The sequence below is a fragment of the Amblyraja radiata genome, chromosome 46, assembly GCF_010909765.2.
Source record: "Amblyraja radiata isolate CabotCenter1 chromosome 46, sAmbRad1.1.pri, whole genome shotgun sequence".
In the NCBI taxonomy this organism is placed as follows: domain Eukaryota; kingdom Metazoa; phylum Chordata; class Chondrichthyes; order Rajiformes; family Rajidae; genus Amblyraja; species Amblyraja radiata.
The window spans coordinates 839,073-855,934 of record NC_046001.1 but is presented as its reverse complement, the minus strand read 5'-3'; the positions used below and the strand labels follow the sequence as shown (position 1 = coordinate 855,934).

At 47.6% G+C, this 16,862-nt stretch overlaps 1 protein-coding gene across 1 annotated transcript in view; it reads right to left on the bottom strand.

Moving 5' to 3' along the window:
* LOC116968744 (aryl hydrocarbon receptor-like) overlaps positions 1–16,862 on the bottom strand; it is a 51,100-nt gene that overhangs the window by 18,870 nt on the left and 15,368 nt on the right. Inside the window, exon 2 of the mRNA XM_033015552.1 lies at positions 13,583–13,816. Within this exon, the coding sequence (XP_032871443.1) occupies positions 13,583–13,816 (234 nt within the window). The remainder of the gene's footprint in view (positions 1–13,582; positions 13,817–16,862) is intronic.

Sequence of the window (16,862 nt, the reverse complement as noted above, 5' to 3'; positions counted from 1 at the left end):
GCAGTGGGAATGAAAAAAGGCAGAGGTTATAAGGGATGGATGAGGTTACTGAGATGGGAAAGTGGCAAGAACAGAATCAGGCCCCATTGCAATGTCCCCACAAGCAGAGGTAAAGGGCTGCAGTTGAAACAAGGTACTATTGTGCGCAACTCGACACACCCTCGTGGAGATGTCACCTCACATCGCCAGAGACCACGGTTCAATCCTGACCTTGAGTACTGCTTGGGTGGAGTTTGCACGTTCTCCTTGTGACTGAATGGGTTTCCCCTGGGGTGCTCCAGTTTCCTCCCACATCTCAAAGACCTTCGAGTTGGTCGATTAATTATCCGGCTGTAAATTGTTTCGATGAGGAGTGGAAGTGAGGGAGTGGATTGGAATGTCGGGAGAATGGGATTGATGTAGGATAAGTGTAAATTCAAGATTCAATGTAATTGTCCCATGCACCAATTGAGGTATAGTGATACCTGAGTTACCACACAGCCATACTAAGTGAAAAGCAACAAGACACACAGCCACATCAAATAAAATGTAACATAAACATCCACCACAGTGGAATCTACATTCCTCACTGTGATGGAAGGTTATAAAGTTCAATCATCTTCCTCCCTGTTCACCCGTGGTCGGGGCCTTGAGCCCTCCGCAGTCGCCACTGCCGACGGTCCGATGTTCAAGCCCTCTCGTCGGGATGATGGAAACTCCGGCATCGGGACGTAATGGAACATGGAGCTCCCGAGTCGGTCTCTTCTTACCGGAGACCGCGGACTTCACGGTGTTAATATCCACAGGAGCTCTCCACAATCCTCGGCAAAGGATCGCAGCTCCCGATGTTCAAGTCTGCGGCGCTCCCGCGGATCGAAGCACTGGGCCGGTCTTCAGGAAAGGCCACACCACTCCGTTGTTAGGCTGCAGGGAGCGGGCGGAGATGCAACACGGAGAAAAATTGCATATCCGTCCAGGTACGTGACTGGAAAAAGTTCCCCCCGATCCCCCCCCCCCCCCCCCCCCCCCCCCCCCCCCCCACATAAGACATACCAAGAGACATTAAAACAAACATTCAAGACATACTTAAAATAATAAAAACAAAGAAGGGACAAGACAGACTGCTGGCGAGGCGACCATTACGGGCACCAAAAAGTCAATACCAATAGTCAGTCTTGTGATTAGCCAGAACAGTGGGAGTGCATCATTTAGCAGAATGTTCCACAATGTTACACGAATGTTAAGGACATTTATGCAGTGATTTTTTCTGCAGCATGAATCAACACTTGCAAAATAAGAAAAGCCAGTCACAAACAAAAAAACCTCCTTGCTCTCTGAACAAGGTCGTGGCATGTAATGCAACTCCAGGGATCAAATTAGGCATGACTATTTATAGAGAGAGAGAGAGAGACTCCTGAGCATTGGCAACATGACGGCAATGCCTACTCAAATACAAAGTGGGCACGTCCACAATGAGCCCTCGCCGTGCCATGCACGGCCGCCCACTTCTTCTCTTCCTGGTTACAGTTGCCAGCACTGGTCAAGTCCATTCATGCCAGTGTCAGCTTTAGGGATCAACGGAAGCTGAGAACCTGTTCCACACTGTGCAGCTGCCATCTGCAATTCACTCGTTCCCCCAAAGGAAAAGGCGGCCTCTCCATGATGACAATTGGATGAAGCGCAAACAAAGTCACGCTGCTCCAAGGAACTTTACTTGTCACGTCCAAGACGCTGCGTATGACGTCAAGGCGCTGCGTACGAGGTCAAGACGCTGCGTACGACCGCAGTGCGCCCGTGTGCCGACAGGCCGTTGGCGCGCGAAGATTTCGGCCACCGCCAGAATTTCGGAGCCCCGCGCGATGTCGGGACCAGCCCCGCACAACTCCGCGCTTCTAAGTGGGACCGGCCCCGCGCGGCCATACGGTGCCCGTGCGCCTCAAGCGACCACGAGGTGGCGTAATTTGCGAGCCAAGGTCACGTAAGTGGGACGGGCCCTTTATTCACCGGCTCCACGGTTGAGCAATTCAACTGTAAGAGAATGGGGAAAACGCTGATGCTGACACCAACTCTGCAGTCAAATACTGAAGGGCAGGAGCAGCCCAGGCACTGTGCAAGATCAAGGCGCACCCATCATGCTGCCTTCCTGCCGCTTTCTGGACGCATCGGATAGCGTGATAAACGGGCATGTGGTTAGCCCGAGGTTTTCCCCCGGGTTCTGCAATCACAGCCACTTGGTATTGGAGTTTAAATCGTTATAGCCTTGTGGTTTAAGCTGGGACACAGCCCATGACTCACCAGAAACTTTAGCTTTGAAACTTAGTAAAACCTAGAAGCCGAAGCTCTGGGAAATTCTGCATTGCGTGACAGCATCTGAGTCACCGCTGCAGCAAATGCTGCCGAAATGTTGCTTCTTTAACAAAAAAAATGCTTACTGACTTAGTGGTGCAGTAACGAGAGAGAGAAATGATCACAGGGAATTAAGCAGGGGAATGGAATCGGCCTTTGAAACTCATAGAGTGACACAGTGTGGAAACAGGCCCTTTGGCCCAACTTGCCCATTTACATTAGTCCCACCTGCCTGAGTTTGGCCCATATCCATCCAAACCTGTCCTATCCATAATAATAATAATAATACATTTTATTTAATGGGCGCCTTTCAGACATCTCAAGGACACCTTACATAGTAATCGGAATAAAAACATATAATCGGAATAGAACAAGTAATAAAGACATCACAGAGACACAAATTAAAAACAGAATTCAATCCAAAAACAGAAAATCAAAAACACAGTGTGAAGAGAGAGCAGCGGCAGCCAAAGCGCGCCAGCGTCCACTCTCTCTTCACGGGAGCCATCTTGGACACAGACCTACAGGACTACAATTAGACCAAAAAAAAAAAACAAAAAAAAAATCCATGTACCTGTCTAACTGTTTCTGAAGCTTTGTGATAGTCCCAGCCACAAGTACTTCCCTGGCAGCTCGTTCCATACACCCACCTGTGTGGAAAAGTTACCCCTGAGATTCCTATTAAATCTTTCCCCCCCCATCGCCTTAAACCTATGTCCTCTGGTCCTTGACTTCATCTACTTTCCCTCCTACTCCCAGGAGCACGAGATGGGGGCTGTAAGGCAGAAGCTGTAAGGCATGCACCCACCCGAGAAGATCAGGTGGGGAAGGACGAGGCTCGCTGGCCACTGCCACCGCCAGCCAGAAATGGCGGCAAACCCACCCATGACCACGTGGCCCGCGACGGCCGATCAAGACGTCGATGGAAGACGCACGTGTAGAGACAAAAGAGGAGCTTGCCAGCTGCACGGAGAACAGAGATGTGTGGTGCGTCCGTCACCGTGCCCGGCGGAAACCAGCGCCACTGCGTTGCTAATGTATTCAACGCGACGATGATGCTGATGACCCATGCAGTGCCAATACTGGGGTCAAGGAAAGAGCATTCACGTCGCGGCCCTGTTTCCACCAATCTTTCCACCACCACGCACGAGAAGCGACAAGACACCGTTGTATGCAGATGCCGAGAAGTGTTTTCAGCTCTTGCTGAACAATTTTTAATCTTGTAATGTGGATTTGATAAGAGGTGTCATTACGAACAACCCTGTAGCCTTGTTCTGTGGTACGTCTCTCTGAGAGCTGGCCTGCACCTGCTTGTACCCAAGACTACAAGAAATGGCAGAAAGTTGTGAGCCCAGTCCATCATACAAAACGGCCCCCCCTCCCTTCAACCCCCATCCACTCCATCAAAGTATCAAAGGTATCAAAGGTATTTTATTGGTCACATTCACATACACCTAGATGTAGTGAAGTGAAATGCTTCTTGCCATTTTGCAGCACATAAAGAAGGAATACAGACATAACATTAATAAGAGTTTTAAACATAAAGAACATCCCCCCCACAATGGTTCCCATTATGAGGGAAGGCACAAAGTCCAGTCCCCATCCCCAGTCCACCCATAGTCGGGCCTATTGAGGCCTCCACAGTTGCCTCTACGGAGGCCCGATGTTCCTGGCCGTTCTCGCCGGGTGATGTTGCTCCGGCGTCGGGAGAGTCCTCTCAGCGGCCTTGGGAATCCTGGAATGGCCGCTTCCGTACTGGAGGCCGCGGCTTCCGAAGCCAACAAGGCCGCGCCGGTTGGAGCTCCACAACTGGCGATCTCATCTAGAGATCCACATCTACACCACACTGTCTCAGGATAACAGCCAACATCATTAAGGACCACTCACACCCGAGTCATTCTCTCTTCTCCCCTCTCCCGTTGGGCACCAGCTACTGTTCCCATGTATGGTATGATTCTATGCATGACTTGCCTGGATAGCATGCAAAACTAAGTTTTTATCTGTATCTCAATAATAAACCGATACTTGTCCCATTTAAATAGCACTCGGTCCATCGCGTTCTATACCTCAGCAATTAAAATGCTCATCCAAATATTTCCAAAATGCTCTGCCTCTACAATTAGGAGTCAGTCATTGATGTTGTGAGTATGGTGATGACACAGTAATTAAATTACTGATCTAGAGGGAATGACTGCCAGGGCTCTGGGGAGTGTTGTCGAGAAGAGGAACCTAGGAGTACAGGTACACCGCTCCTTGAATGAGGCGACATGCATAAATAGGGCGGTCAAGGAGGCTTTCAGCACTCTGGCCTTCATCAGTCATAGTCTTGAGTATAGTCTCGGTTGGCAGACAGGAAACAAAGAGTAGGAATAAACGGGTCCCTGTCACAATGGCAGGCAGTGGCGAGTGGAGTGCCGCATGGCTCGGTGCTGGGGCCGCAACTATTTATAATATATATTAATGATTTAGATGGTGGAATTAAAAGTAACACTAGCAAATTTACAGATGACACAAAGCTGGGTGGCAGTGTGAACTGCGAAGAGGATGCTAGGAGGTTACAGGGTGACTTGGACAGGTTGTGCGAGTGGGAAGATAGCGGACTCGGGGGATATGGGGAGAAGGCAGGAACAGGGTACTAATTGTGGATGATCCGGGAGATAATTGCGGAAGTGGCTGCGCTGGTGAACGGCTGCGGCTCGCCTGCAGTCCGTTTGTTTTTACTTTTTTGTGTTGTTTTTTTTTTTTTTTTCTCGTTTTGGCTAGTTAAGTTTTTGTTTTTTTAGTGTTTCTGTGGGGGGTGGGGGGTTGAAACAGGGCTTGCTGTCTCTCCCTTCGGGGGAATGCGACTTTTTTGTCGTATCCCCCTTCTCTGCCTCCGTGTGCGCTGAGGCCTAATGGCGGAGCGGGCGACCTCGAGGCTCCGGAGGCAGCCCGTCAGGACTCACCCTGGGCTCGCTCCCGTGAGGGCGGCCCAGCTCGGGGCTGGAATGGCGCTCCCGTGAGGGGCTGTGACGCTCCCGTGGGGGCGGCCCAGCCCGAGGGAAACGGCGCTCCCGTCGGGGCGGCCCAGCCCGAGGGTGGAACGGCGCTCACGTGAGGGCGATCCGGCTCGGGGCTGGAATGGCGCTCCGGTGGCTGAGACGGCGTTCTGGCGGCGGTGACCTGAGTCCGGGGTTCAGCCGCGGGCCAGTGGACGACGTCGTCGTCAATAGCTGCGTCCGCTGGACTGGAGGGCGGCAGCTTCGACCACCCCGGGCCGCGGTGTTTGAACCGGCCCGTTCGCGGGGTTCGGTGAGCTGCGGGACTGACTTACCATCGCCCGGTGGGGTATCGCCTCAGCGCAGAGGGAGAAGAGGAGGGAAGAGACTGCAGCCCTAAGATTTTTGCCTCCATCACAGTGAGGAGGTGCTTGGTGGACTCACTGTGGTGGATGTTAATTTGTGTTTATTGGTGTTTATTATTGTATTATTGTATGTATGGCTGCAGGCACGAAATTTTGTTCAGACAGAAAGGTCTGAATGACAATAAAGGAAATTCAATTCACCTATGATCACTGTGAATGGCGGTGCTGGCTCGAAGGGCCGAATGGCCTACTCCTGCACCTAGTGTCTATTGGCACTCATGGATCTTCCTGTGTCTGTCATTGGGAAATTCAGACTGTTCATTTTCTTTTCAAATTGACAGTGAAACCATTAAATGGCTCAGCACTGACCATACAATGTACTGGCCACGAAAGATGGCAACTGCGTGCCCGATAATTAATTCTGTCGCATTAATAATAGGGCATCCACGAGACATTTATTAAAAGGGTTCCATGTTACCAACAACAATGGCAATGCTCTGGGTTTTTTTTTAATTCATCCACGTGTTGTGGGTGTTGCTGGCAAGGTTGACCTATATTGTCTGTGGATTGTGTGGCTTGTTGGCCCACGGCAGGGTGCACTGAAGAATCCTCCATTTATTTTGTCAGCAATTACATAAAGACAAACCAGGTAATGATACATTTGCCTGAAGGACATTCGTAAATTGGATGGGTTTTTAATGACAATCCAGTCCTTTTATGATCACATTACTGCAATCAGCCTGTTCCAGCTTTACTTAATGAATTGGATTAATATTGCACAATTATTGTGGTTGGATTTGCATTCATGTCTTCAAATCATTGAACTCTAGATATTAGTCCTGCAACTTAACCAGATCTCATTACACAGAGCCAGCCCACGGAGCTCAGTGATTTTGGGTGGCACGGTGGCTGTGCAGGACATGCTAACATGTCCACTGGTGCAAAAAGGATTGCGCGACCCATCCTGGCATTTATAACCATATAACAATTACAGCACGGAAACAGGCCATCTCGGCCCTTCTAGTCCGTGCCGAACACTTATTTTCCCCTAGTCCCATCTACCTGCACTCAGACCATAACCCTCCATTCCTTTCCCGTCCATATAACTATCCAATTTATTTTTAAATGATAAAATCGAACCTGCCTGCCTCCACCACTTCCACTGGAAGCTCATTCCACACAGCTACCACTCTCTGAGTAAAGAAGTTCCCCCTCATGTTACCCCTAAACTTTTGTCCCTTCATTCTCAAGTCATGCCCTCTCGTTTGAATCTTCCCTACTCTCAGTGGGAAAAGCTTATCCACGTCAACTCTGTCTATCCCTCTCATCATTTTAAAGACCTCTATCAAGTCCCCCCTTAACCTTCTGTGCTCCAAAGAATAAAGACCTAACTTGTTCAACCTTTCTCTATGCCCGACAATCAAAGTCTGGTAAAAAATACCCACCCAGGGATGAGTTGCAAATACAATAGGGACTTTTGTAATTCGACACAGGTGCATACTACTGATCTCTGTAAATTCTAAAGCCAGAGAGGCAGAGGCAGAGGGAGAGGGAGAGGGAGAGGGAGAGGGAGAGGGAGAGGGAGAGGGAGAGGGAGAGGGAGAGGGAGAGGGAGAGGGAGAGGGAGAGGGAGAGGGAGGGGGGAGAGAGGGGGGGGGGGGGGGGGGGAGTGAGAGGCAAGGAGGACATTTGAAAGTATGGAGCCTCAGTAGCTGAAGGCAAGGATACCAGTGATGGAGTGATTTGTCAGAGAGATGAGTGGGATAGAGTTAGAGATTGCATGCTTTAAGATTGCATCCCTTTAAGGTTATAATCACTTGCAAAATGCAGCAAATGAGAAAAGAGCTGACAATAGAAATATTGTGTGTGATGTTCACTCATTCTTAAGTCGAGTGAGCAAGGTGGGAATTAGAAAGAGCCCTCTGCTGGCTCAGAGGGTAACTGCGCTGCCCAGTTCGTCACTGCCAACAGGCCTGTTTGACAAGAGTTGAATTAGCTGAGCCTGCATTGGGAAGGGGAAGGGAAACGTAACCAACCATTTTTGTCACTTTCAAGTTCAAGTTCAAGTTCAAGTGAGTTTATTGTCATGTGTCCCTATTGTCATGTGTCCCTGTATAGGACAATGAAATTCTTGCTTTGCTTAAGCACACAGAACATAGAAACATAGAAAATAGGTGCAGGAGTAGGCCATTCGGCCCTTCGAGCCTGCACTGCCATTCAATATGATCATGGCTGATCATCCAACTCAGTATCCTGTACCTGCCTTCTCTCCATACCCCCTGATCCCTTTAGCCACAAGGGCCACATCTAACTCCCTCTTAAATATAGCCAATGAACTGGCCTCAACTACCTTCTGTGGCAGAGAATTCCACAGATTCACCACTCTCTGTGTGAAAAAAGTTTTCCTCATCTCGGTCCTAAAAGATTTCCCCTTTATCCTTAAACTGTGACCCCTTGTTCTGGACTTCCCCAACATCGGGAACAATCTTCCTGCATCTAGCCTGTCCAACCCCTTAAGAATTTTGTACGTTTCTATAAGATCCCCCCTCAATCTTCTAAATTCTAGCGAATACAAACCGAGTCTATCCAGTCTTTCTTCATATGAAAGTCCTGACATCCCAGGAATCAGTCTGGTGAACCTTCTCTGTACTCCCTCTATGGCAAGAAAGTAGGCATTTACTACAAAACTGATAAATGTGTCCATATACCATGATATAAGTATATACACACATGAATAAATAAACTGGTAAAGTGCAAATAACAGAAAGTGGTTGTTAATAATCAGAGTTTTGTCCGAGCCAGGTTTAATAGCCTGATGGCTGTGGGGAAGTAGCTATTCCTGAGCCTGGTCGTTGCAGTCTTCAGGCTCCTGTACCTTCTACCTGAAGGTAGCATGGAGATGAGTGTGTGGCCAGGATGGTGTGGGTCTTTGATGATACTGCCAGCCTTTTTGAGGCAAGGCAAGAATTGGGAAAACAATCAAATAACTACCCACGCACACTACTAGTGGCAATTGTTAGTGAGCAATCCTGATCGGGAACGCTGCCTGGCAGCGTTCCCGATCAGGATTGCTCACTAACAATTGCCACTAGTAGTGTGCGTGGGTAGTTGTTTAAAGGCGACTTAAAGGTAGAAAGAAAAGCAGCTGAAACAAAGAGGGAGATAATCTGTCACAACATAACTCTGATGAAGTCTATCAGCACAAACAAGTTGGCCCCTACATTCCTCAATCTGCCATTAACAATCGCTGGCTCTCATCCAGCTTCGGGCTTTGGCACGAAAGGCCCGACTTAACAATACCGGCTGAAAGCGATGGCGAGGCAGTTGGAAAATATTTACAGTGTGGTATTGAATGTCCTGCAAAATCACCATGAACCCCAGGGAAAAGCCAATACAGAGCCAATTCAGACACAGACAGACACTACACATTATACAAAGACACTCTCTCTCCCTCTCTCACAGGCACACACAAACAGGATGGAACAGACCTTTCGGCCCACAATGTCTGTGCCAAACATGATGTCCAATTAAACCAATCTCTGGTAATCTCAAACGCAGATTAAACCCGGGCTCTATACAGACAGGCTATACGTGGACAAATAAGACAAACAGGTGCGCACATGCGCGCGCACACACACACACGCACACACACACGCACACACACACGCGCACACACACGCGCACACACACGCACATACGCGCGCACACACGCACGCGCCCACACACACACACCCACACTTTCAGTGGACGGTGTACAGCGAGAGTAGACCGTTTTGTCAGTGTCAAATCTAAGGCCCATTCTCTCAGGCAATTCAGCGAATGAGTCAGCAATTGCTGGCTCCGTCTTTGAACGTGCTCCTGCATAATCATTGGCTGGGTCTTGTAAATCAATGACGAGTGATGGCGCGACCTTGATTCTGGTGTGGAGACGGTAACGGTTGCGGTGTCCGGATTTTCTTCCGGATGAGCTCCGGACCAGCGGAGCTTGGAGGTGAGGTGCAACATTCTAATGAGGAATACCGGGAGGAGGGTGGGAGTGATGACATAGGCCCTGGTCTGCAGTGGACCTGTTGATTAGAATCACAGTTTGCATGTCACTGTTAAGCAGACATAGGACTGCCAGCAAGACATTTCCAAGAGAGAAGGAAATGATTCAAGTTGGGAAAAGGGGAAGTACAACGAGTTCTGGGGGTCCTTGTTCATCAGTCAATGAAAGTAAGCATGCAGGTACAGCAGGCAGTGAAGAAAGCCAATGGCTTGTTGGCCTTCATAACAAGAGGAGTTGAGTATAGGAGCAAAGAGGTCCTTCTGCAGTTGTACAGAGCCCTAGTGAGACCACACCTGGAGTATTGTGTGCAGTTTTGGTCTCCAAATTTGAGGAAGGACATTCTTGCTATTGAGGGAGCGCAGCGTAGGTTCACCAGGTTCATTCCCGGGATGGCGAGACTGTCATATGCTGAGAGAATGGAGCGGCTGGGCTTGTACACTCTGGAATTTAGAAGGATGAGAGGGAGTCTTATTGGAACATATAAGATTATTAAGGGTTTGGACACGCTAGAGGCAGGAAACATGTTCCCGATGTTGGGGGAATCCAGAACCAGGGGCCACAGTTTAAGAATAAGGGGTAAGCCATTTAGAACGGAGACGAGGAAACACTTTTTCTCACAGAGAGTTGTGAGTCTGTGGAATTCTCTGCCTCAGAGGGCAGTGGAGGTCAGTGCTCTGGATACTGTCAAGAGAGAGCCCAAGAATAGTGCTCTTAAAGGTAGTGGAGTCAGGGGATATGGGGAGAAGGCAGGAATGGGGTACTGATTGTGGATGATCAGCCATGATCACATTGAATGGGCGGTGCTGGCTGGAAGGGCCGAATGGCCTACTCCTGCACCTATTGTCTACTGTCTATCCTTGAAATTCCTTAAAATACATAAAATCCTCACTGGCTCATGGGAATCGCTGGCCCAGGGCTGCTCAAACTGGAGCAGAAATATCAGGGATGGCACTGAACACCCCAAGTCTCCTCAATGGCAAGCAACAATGGTGAAAGGGATACAACCTCTGTCCCATCTGTGAAGGAGTAGACTCTGGCAAAGAGACCGAGTCAAAGACACAGGCAATGGCAGCTGGGTGGGATGCAGACAGGCAGCCAGAAGGGGCCCACAGACACTGGCACAGACGCAGACAGTCTGAGGGGGCGATAAACACAGACAGCTAGTCTGTTGGTATCAAATTCTGCCAGAGTAAAACTTTGGCCGTTGAATTTAGTCCTTGCCCTGAAATGTAACTGAACAACTTAGGCCTTTACCCATAGAAAGGATGCCATTATTCAGAGATCTTGCGACTTGCTTATCTCTGTTACTAACCTCGCCTCCGCACAAAGAAATCTCAGTCTGAGAATTGAAAAGCCCGACTCAAATTAATATCTCGTGACAACTCCTTCCTCTTTACACACCACACACTTTCCAGGTCACAGAACAACAGGTAATCTCTGCTGGATTAACCCTTTCAGGGACGCAACCCTTTGAGAGTGGAAATTTTTGACATACTTAAGGGAGGGGGAGGTGACTGGAAAAAAAATAAGAGCCCAAGTCGCAGGCCTCGAGGTTATCATCTCTGCATGCAAGTGCTGTGGACAACAGCTCCATTCGTTAGGCCTTCCACAGTTAAATTGCTGGATGCCATTCACCGTGCAGTCTCTCTTGGCTACTTTCCAATGGTTGCTAGAGAACACAGAAAGTGGAGGCCTCACGCTAGGCCCAAGTCACAAACCTGAAAGCGGTTTAAATTCGGGGAAATGGAATGGAATTCTTTTTTTTAGGGGAAAATTCTGGACTTTTTAATGAAATTCTGATATTTCCAGGGCCCTTTATTTCCATGTTAACCCCTGGTTATTCTAAGCTATGATCATGACGCTTCAGAGGAGCTTGGACCAATGCTCCAGGTACACTCTCTACAAGATTAGCTGTTCCTAGGCAGAGATCCGTGACCTCTGTTGTTCCTGAAGGTGGAACCCTAGCCCTTTACTGCTTTTACCTGATCATTTAACACGGGGTTTACATCTTTAGTAACAAGCTCTCATTTAGCAGGCCACCCACCATGTTGATCAGCATCGGTCACGACAATGAGATAGCATTCTCGGCTCGCAATCCGGAAGGGCCTGCATTCACGTCCAACACTGGAACCTTGCTTATCTGATCAATGTTTCAAATACAATTTATAAGATCTTGTTGTGTAAATTAGCTCCTGTTCTACAGACTTTAGCTCATATATTGTAGTAGAATTAGGCCATTCGGCCCATCAAGTCTTCTCCACCATTCAATCATGGCTGATCTATCTTTTCCTCTCAACTCCATTCTCCTGCCTTCTCTTTGTAATCCCTGACACCCGTTCTAATCAAGACTCTGTCAATCTCCGCCTTAAAAATTCCCACTGACTTGTGGCCTCCACAGCCGTCTGTGGCAATGAACTCCACAGATTCACCACCCTCTGACTGAAGAAACAGCTCCCCATCTCCTTTCTAAAGGTACATCCATTTATTCCAAGGCTGTGCCCTCTGGTCCTAGACTCTCCCACTAGTGGAAACATCCTCTCCATATCCTATCTAGACAGTACAACAGTGATCTGGAAAATGAACCCACATTCTCTGAGCTGATATCTAAGAGGTTAAAATATCCCTAACAAATGAACGCCACACACAAATGATCACATTACTCATTATTCCTCCAACTCTCCAAATAAAGATTGTGCAGGAGAGAGAAGAAACCTAAATTTTAAAGAAATTGGTGCATAAATAGCAAGTGTTGTGACTTTGGTTGATGAGTTCTAGACGTGGATTGCTTTATTTGAAGCATCAGATGTTGAGGGGAGACCTGATCGACGTATTTAAAATTATGATAGGCATAAATAGGGTAGACAGTCAGAATTTGTTTCCCCAGGGTGGAGATGTCAAAGACTAGAGGGCACAGCTTGAAGGCGAAAGGGGCAAGGTTTTATTTAAACACAGAGAGTGGTGGATGCTTAGAGCACGTTGTCAAGGGTCACGATGGAGGCAGAAACGATAGTAGCCGTTTACATGGGCACGTGGAGATGCAGAGAATGGACGGACATGAATCATCTGTAGGCAAGTGAGATTAGTTTAGCTTAGCATCATGTTCGCCAGTTCGGCACAGACATTGTGGGCCAAAGGGCTGTGCTGTGCTGCACGTTCTATGTCTCAAACTTTAATGCTTTCAGTGATAGGGTTTCCCAATGGCATAGAGGGTTTAAAAAAAAAGGATAGGGCGATATGTGTGGGAAGGAACTGCAGATGCTGGTTTAAACCGAAGATAGACACAAAATGATGGAGCAACTAAGAAAGTAATACAGGAGAAAGTAATGGTTAAAGAAACAATCACAACCGTATGAAGGAATGATATGTCGGAGGGATCGTCAAGTGAAACTATATAACAGACAATAGACAATAGGTGCAGGAGTAGGCCATTCGGCCCTTTGAGCCAGCACCGCCATTCAATATGATTAAGGCTGATCATCCACAATCAGTACCACGTTCCTGCTTTCTCCCCATATCCCTTGATTCCATTAGCCCGAAGAGCTAAATCTAACTCTCTCTTGAAAACATCCAGTGAATTGGCCTCCACTGCCTTCTGTGGCAGAGAATTCCACAGATTCACAACTCTCTGGGTGAAATGCTAATCAAGTGTTAAATGCATACTTGAAGAGGCGTGACCAGCGGCCCCAAGGTCTCAGTGCTGGAGGTAGGATTGGGGATTGGGCTGGGCAGCACTTTCTTGACATGCACGATGGATTGAATGGCCTGCTTGTATGCGGAAAATGCTCTACGACTTTACGGAAGGTAGTAACAGACCACTTTGGGCATCAGCACACAGTATATTCAGACAATATGTCCAAAGCCCTTACCTTCAAAGAACCTTTTAAGTCGGAGGCAGCTGACGCTGAGACGCAGTACGGACAGTTTGTCCATCCTTCCAGCGACATCCTCAGTGGTTGGAAGCAGGCTCAGCAGATTGTCAAACTCCACGTTAAGACGGTCTCGGTGCCTTTTCGAAGGGTTGGACTTGGTGGTATTCCCAACTCCCTGCTCGACGCTGGGTTGGACAAGAATGCAAACACAGGAAGATAATTCAGGACCGTCTCATTAACACCACAAACAAAAATGTGACTGGTTCGGAGGTAACCAGATTCAACTGGTATCCTGCTCAACAAACCCAGTGTGCTCTCAGCAAGCAGTCATAACCTGGACATGCTGACCAAATTGGCATTCTGAGTTAATCCCATTTGCCTGCATTTGGCCCATATCCCAATAAATCCTTTCTAACCATATAGCTGTCGAAATTTATTGCAAAAGTCAAAATTGTATCCAGTCAATTGGCAACCCAGCATTATTGGGCAAGCTCTTTTCGTTTAAGTATGGTGAATGTACATTTTCATAATTTGATGGATTTGATACCACTTCACTAAAGGCATTTTAAACCCTTTATATTAGATACATAGAAAATAGGTGCAGGAGTAGAGGCCATTTGGCCCTTCGAGCCTGCACCGCCATTCAATATGATCATGGCTGTTCATCCAACTCAGTATCCTGTACCTGCCTTCTCTCCATACCCCCTGATCCCTTTAGCCACAAGGGCCACATCTCACTCCCTCTTAAATATAGCCAATGAACTGTGGCCTCAACTACCTTCTGTGGCAGAGAGTTCCAGAGATTTATTGAACGCCATTTAATAAATACTATACAGAATGCAAGATTTGTACACTGTCTGTGTCCGTGGTTAGCATACACACCCAGAATTCTATCCCACACTGCACTTCAAATCCTTCAAACATTATCCTGAAGTAAGCTGGCTTCACGAAGTTGGCCGACTTCAAACAGCGGTGATACGGTGAAAAATGTTTTTCTCATCTCGGTCTTAAAGGATATTGTCCAATATCTTCTTCCCTCAGCTGCCTGTCAACTCCTTCATAAAATATCTATTGGCACCCATACCATCGTAACATAATGACAGGCGAAATAGGAGCAGGAGTAGGCCAGTCGGCATCTTTAGCCTGCTCCACCACTCCAATGAAGCAAGGCTGCGCATTGGCCTCAGCTCAACTTTCCTACATGTTTCGCATAAACCTTGGATCTAAAAACGTCCATCTCAGCCTTCAATATCTTCAATAACTCTGTTTCCACAACTCTTAGGGGTAGAGAATTCCAAGATTCATCACCCGCTGGGAGAAGAAATTCGTCCTCATCTCTATCAAAATGAAAGATGTCGAATTCTGAAACAATGTCCGTCAGGTCTATATCAACATCCACCTTGTCCACAGAATCTTAGCTGTTTCAATAAAATTAAATTAAATTAAATGTCTTTATTTATATAGCACATTTTTAGTCAACTTGCATTGACCCCAAAGTGCTTCACATAATTACATCCACACACACAGGCAAAGGTGGGTGAAGTGTCTTGCCCAAGGACACACACAGGCAAAGGTGGGTGAAGTGTCTTGCCCAAGGACACAACGACAGTATGCACTCCAAGCGGGATTCGAACCAGCTACCTTCCGGTTGCCAGCCGAACACTTAGCCCATTGTGCCATCTGTCGTCCTAAGAGCACATTTATTACGTCCGTGCCCGGGTGTACGTCCGTGCCCGGGTGCGGATGGAAAGGGAATACGCCCTGTCTGCGGGCACCCTGAGGGAGTTCCGGGACCGCTGGGCACCGAGGGGGGTTGAATGTATCCTTGACAAGGATTGCAATATAATTGTTTAGCAGTTGCTGAGCATATTTGTTCGTCTTGTATTATGGTGGTGTTTTGTTTTATTGTAGTGTCAATACTATTTTAATATTTGAATAAATATTTTTGATTAAAAAATTTTTTTTTTTAAAAAAAGAGCACATTTATAACTATTCTTGCATTTGCATGTCATTCTACTGGGTAAAACATTCCCCTCTGCCTTTCCCCCACCCCCCATTACTCCAAACCAGTCCACAAAGGCAACCTCTCCAGCATTCACCAAAACTAGATGCCACGTGGTTAAAGTACAAGCTGGGTTCAGGCCTGTCGAGTCAGGCACGACTAAACGTGCGTATTTTAAAAATCAAACTGATCTATATTTATAACAGACTTCAAGTAGCAGCAAAGCATCAACATGTTGGCAGCAGTAAAAGGTCCGACTGCAACATTCCTGTTGTGGGACGGTGCTCCTGATGGATGACAGCAATTCTGGGAATGATGCCAACCAAGGTTCTGCTCTTCTGCAGAAGTCTCTCTGCAAGTCTCTGTCCAAGTATAGACCCTTTACAGCGTGTCACATCACTGCTCAATGATAGCTGGTGTCCCCTTGTCACATGAACTGACCTGTCTTTGCCTGAATGCATGGCTACCCTTGTTGGTGAATGGCTTTGCCAACCGTCACTGACAAGCATCTGCAGCTTATTTCTTCCCTTTTATGGAAGCCATGCAATTCCAAGAGCCTTCCCTCCTCCTACAAGGGTTTGGGATTTATTCGACACAAACGTCATCCCAAATACCACAGCCACTCCGAGTCATAGAATCATAGAGCTATACAGCACAGAAACAGGTTCTTCAGACCACCATGCCGACCAAGTTAGCATTCTGGGTTCGCCCCAGTATTAGGCGATATCTCTCTAAATGCTTCCTATCCATATATCTGTCCTTTTTCAAAATACTATGGTCAAAATTACATTAAACATGGAGTTACTACAGAGAACAAAGTTATACTAACAGGCCACCTTGGAGAATCAATCAGACCTGGTGCATTATTTCTGACGGGCCATTCAGCCCACAGCCAACCCCACCACAGTCAGGCTGGCCTTCGATTTCACCTTTACCTTCCTGCACCACCCCCACACCCGCTAATTCTCCGGGAATCCATCCATCTCATTTTTCCAATAGGTTCATTCGCTGAGCTTCACTGCCACCGTTTCAAAATCAGAGGTTGGCTAATTCAGATTGAGAAGAAGAAATACCCAATCCCAATAAGAGAGTTCGGTATTACAACTGCGCATGCCCAGGTCATGGGTCATTCGGGATAAACACTCTCACCAGCTGAGCTACTGCGTGTGTACGGACCTGCACATTCATTTCAATGAGATTTATAAATAAATGCATCCATCAAATGTGTCAGCAGTCGGCCACAGAGGGTTGCACAAATCCACAATTGTATCTATT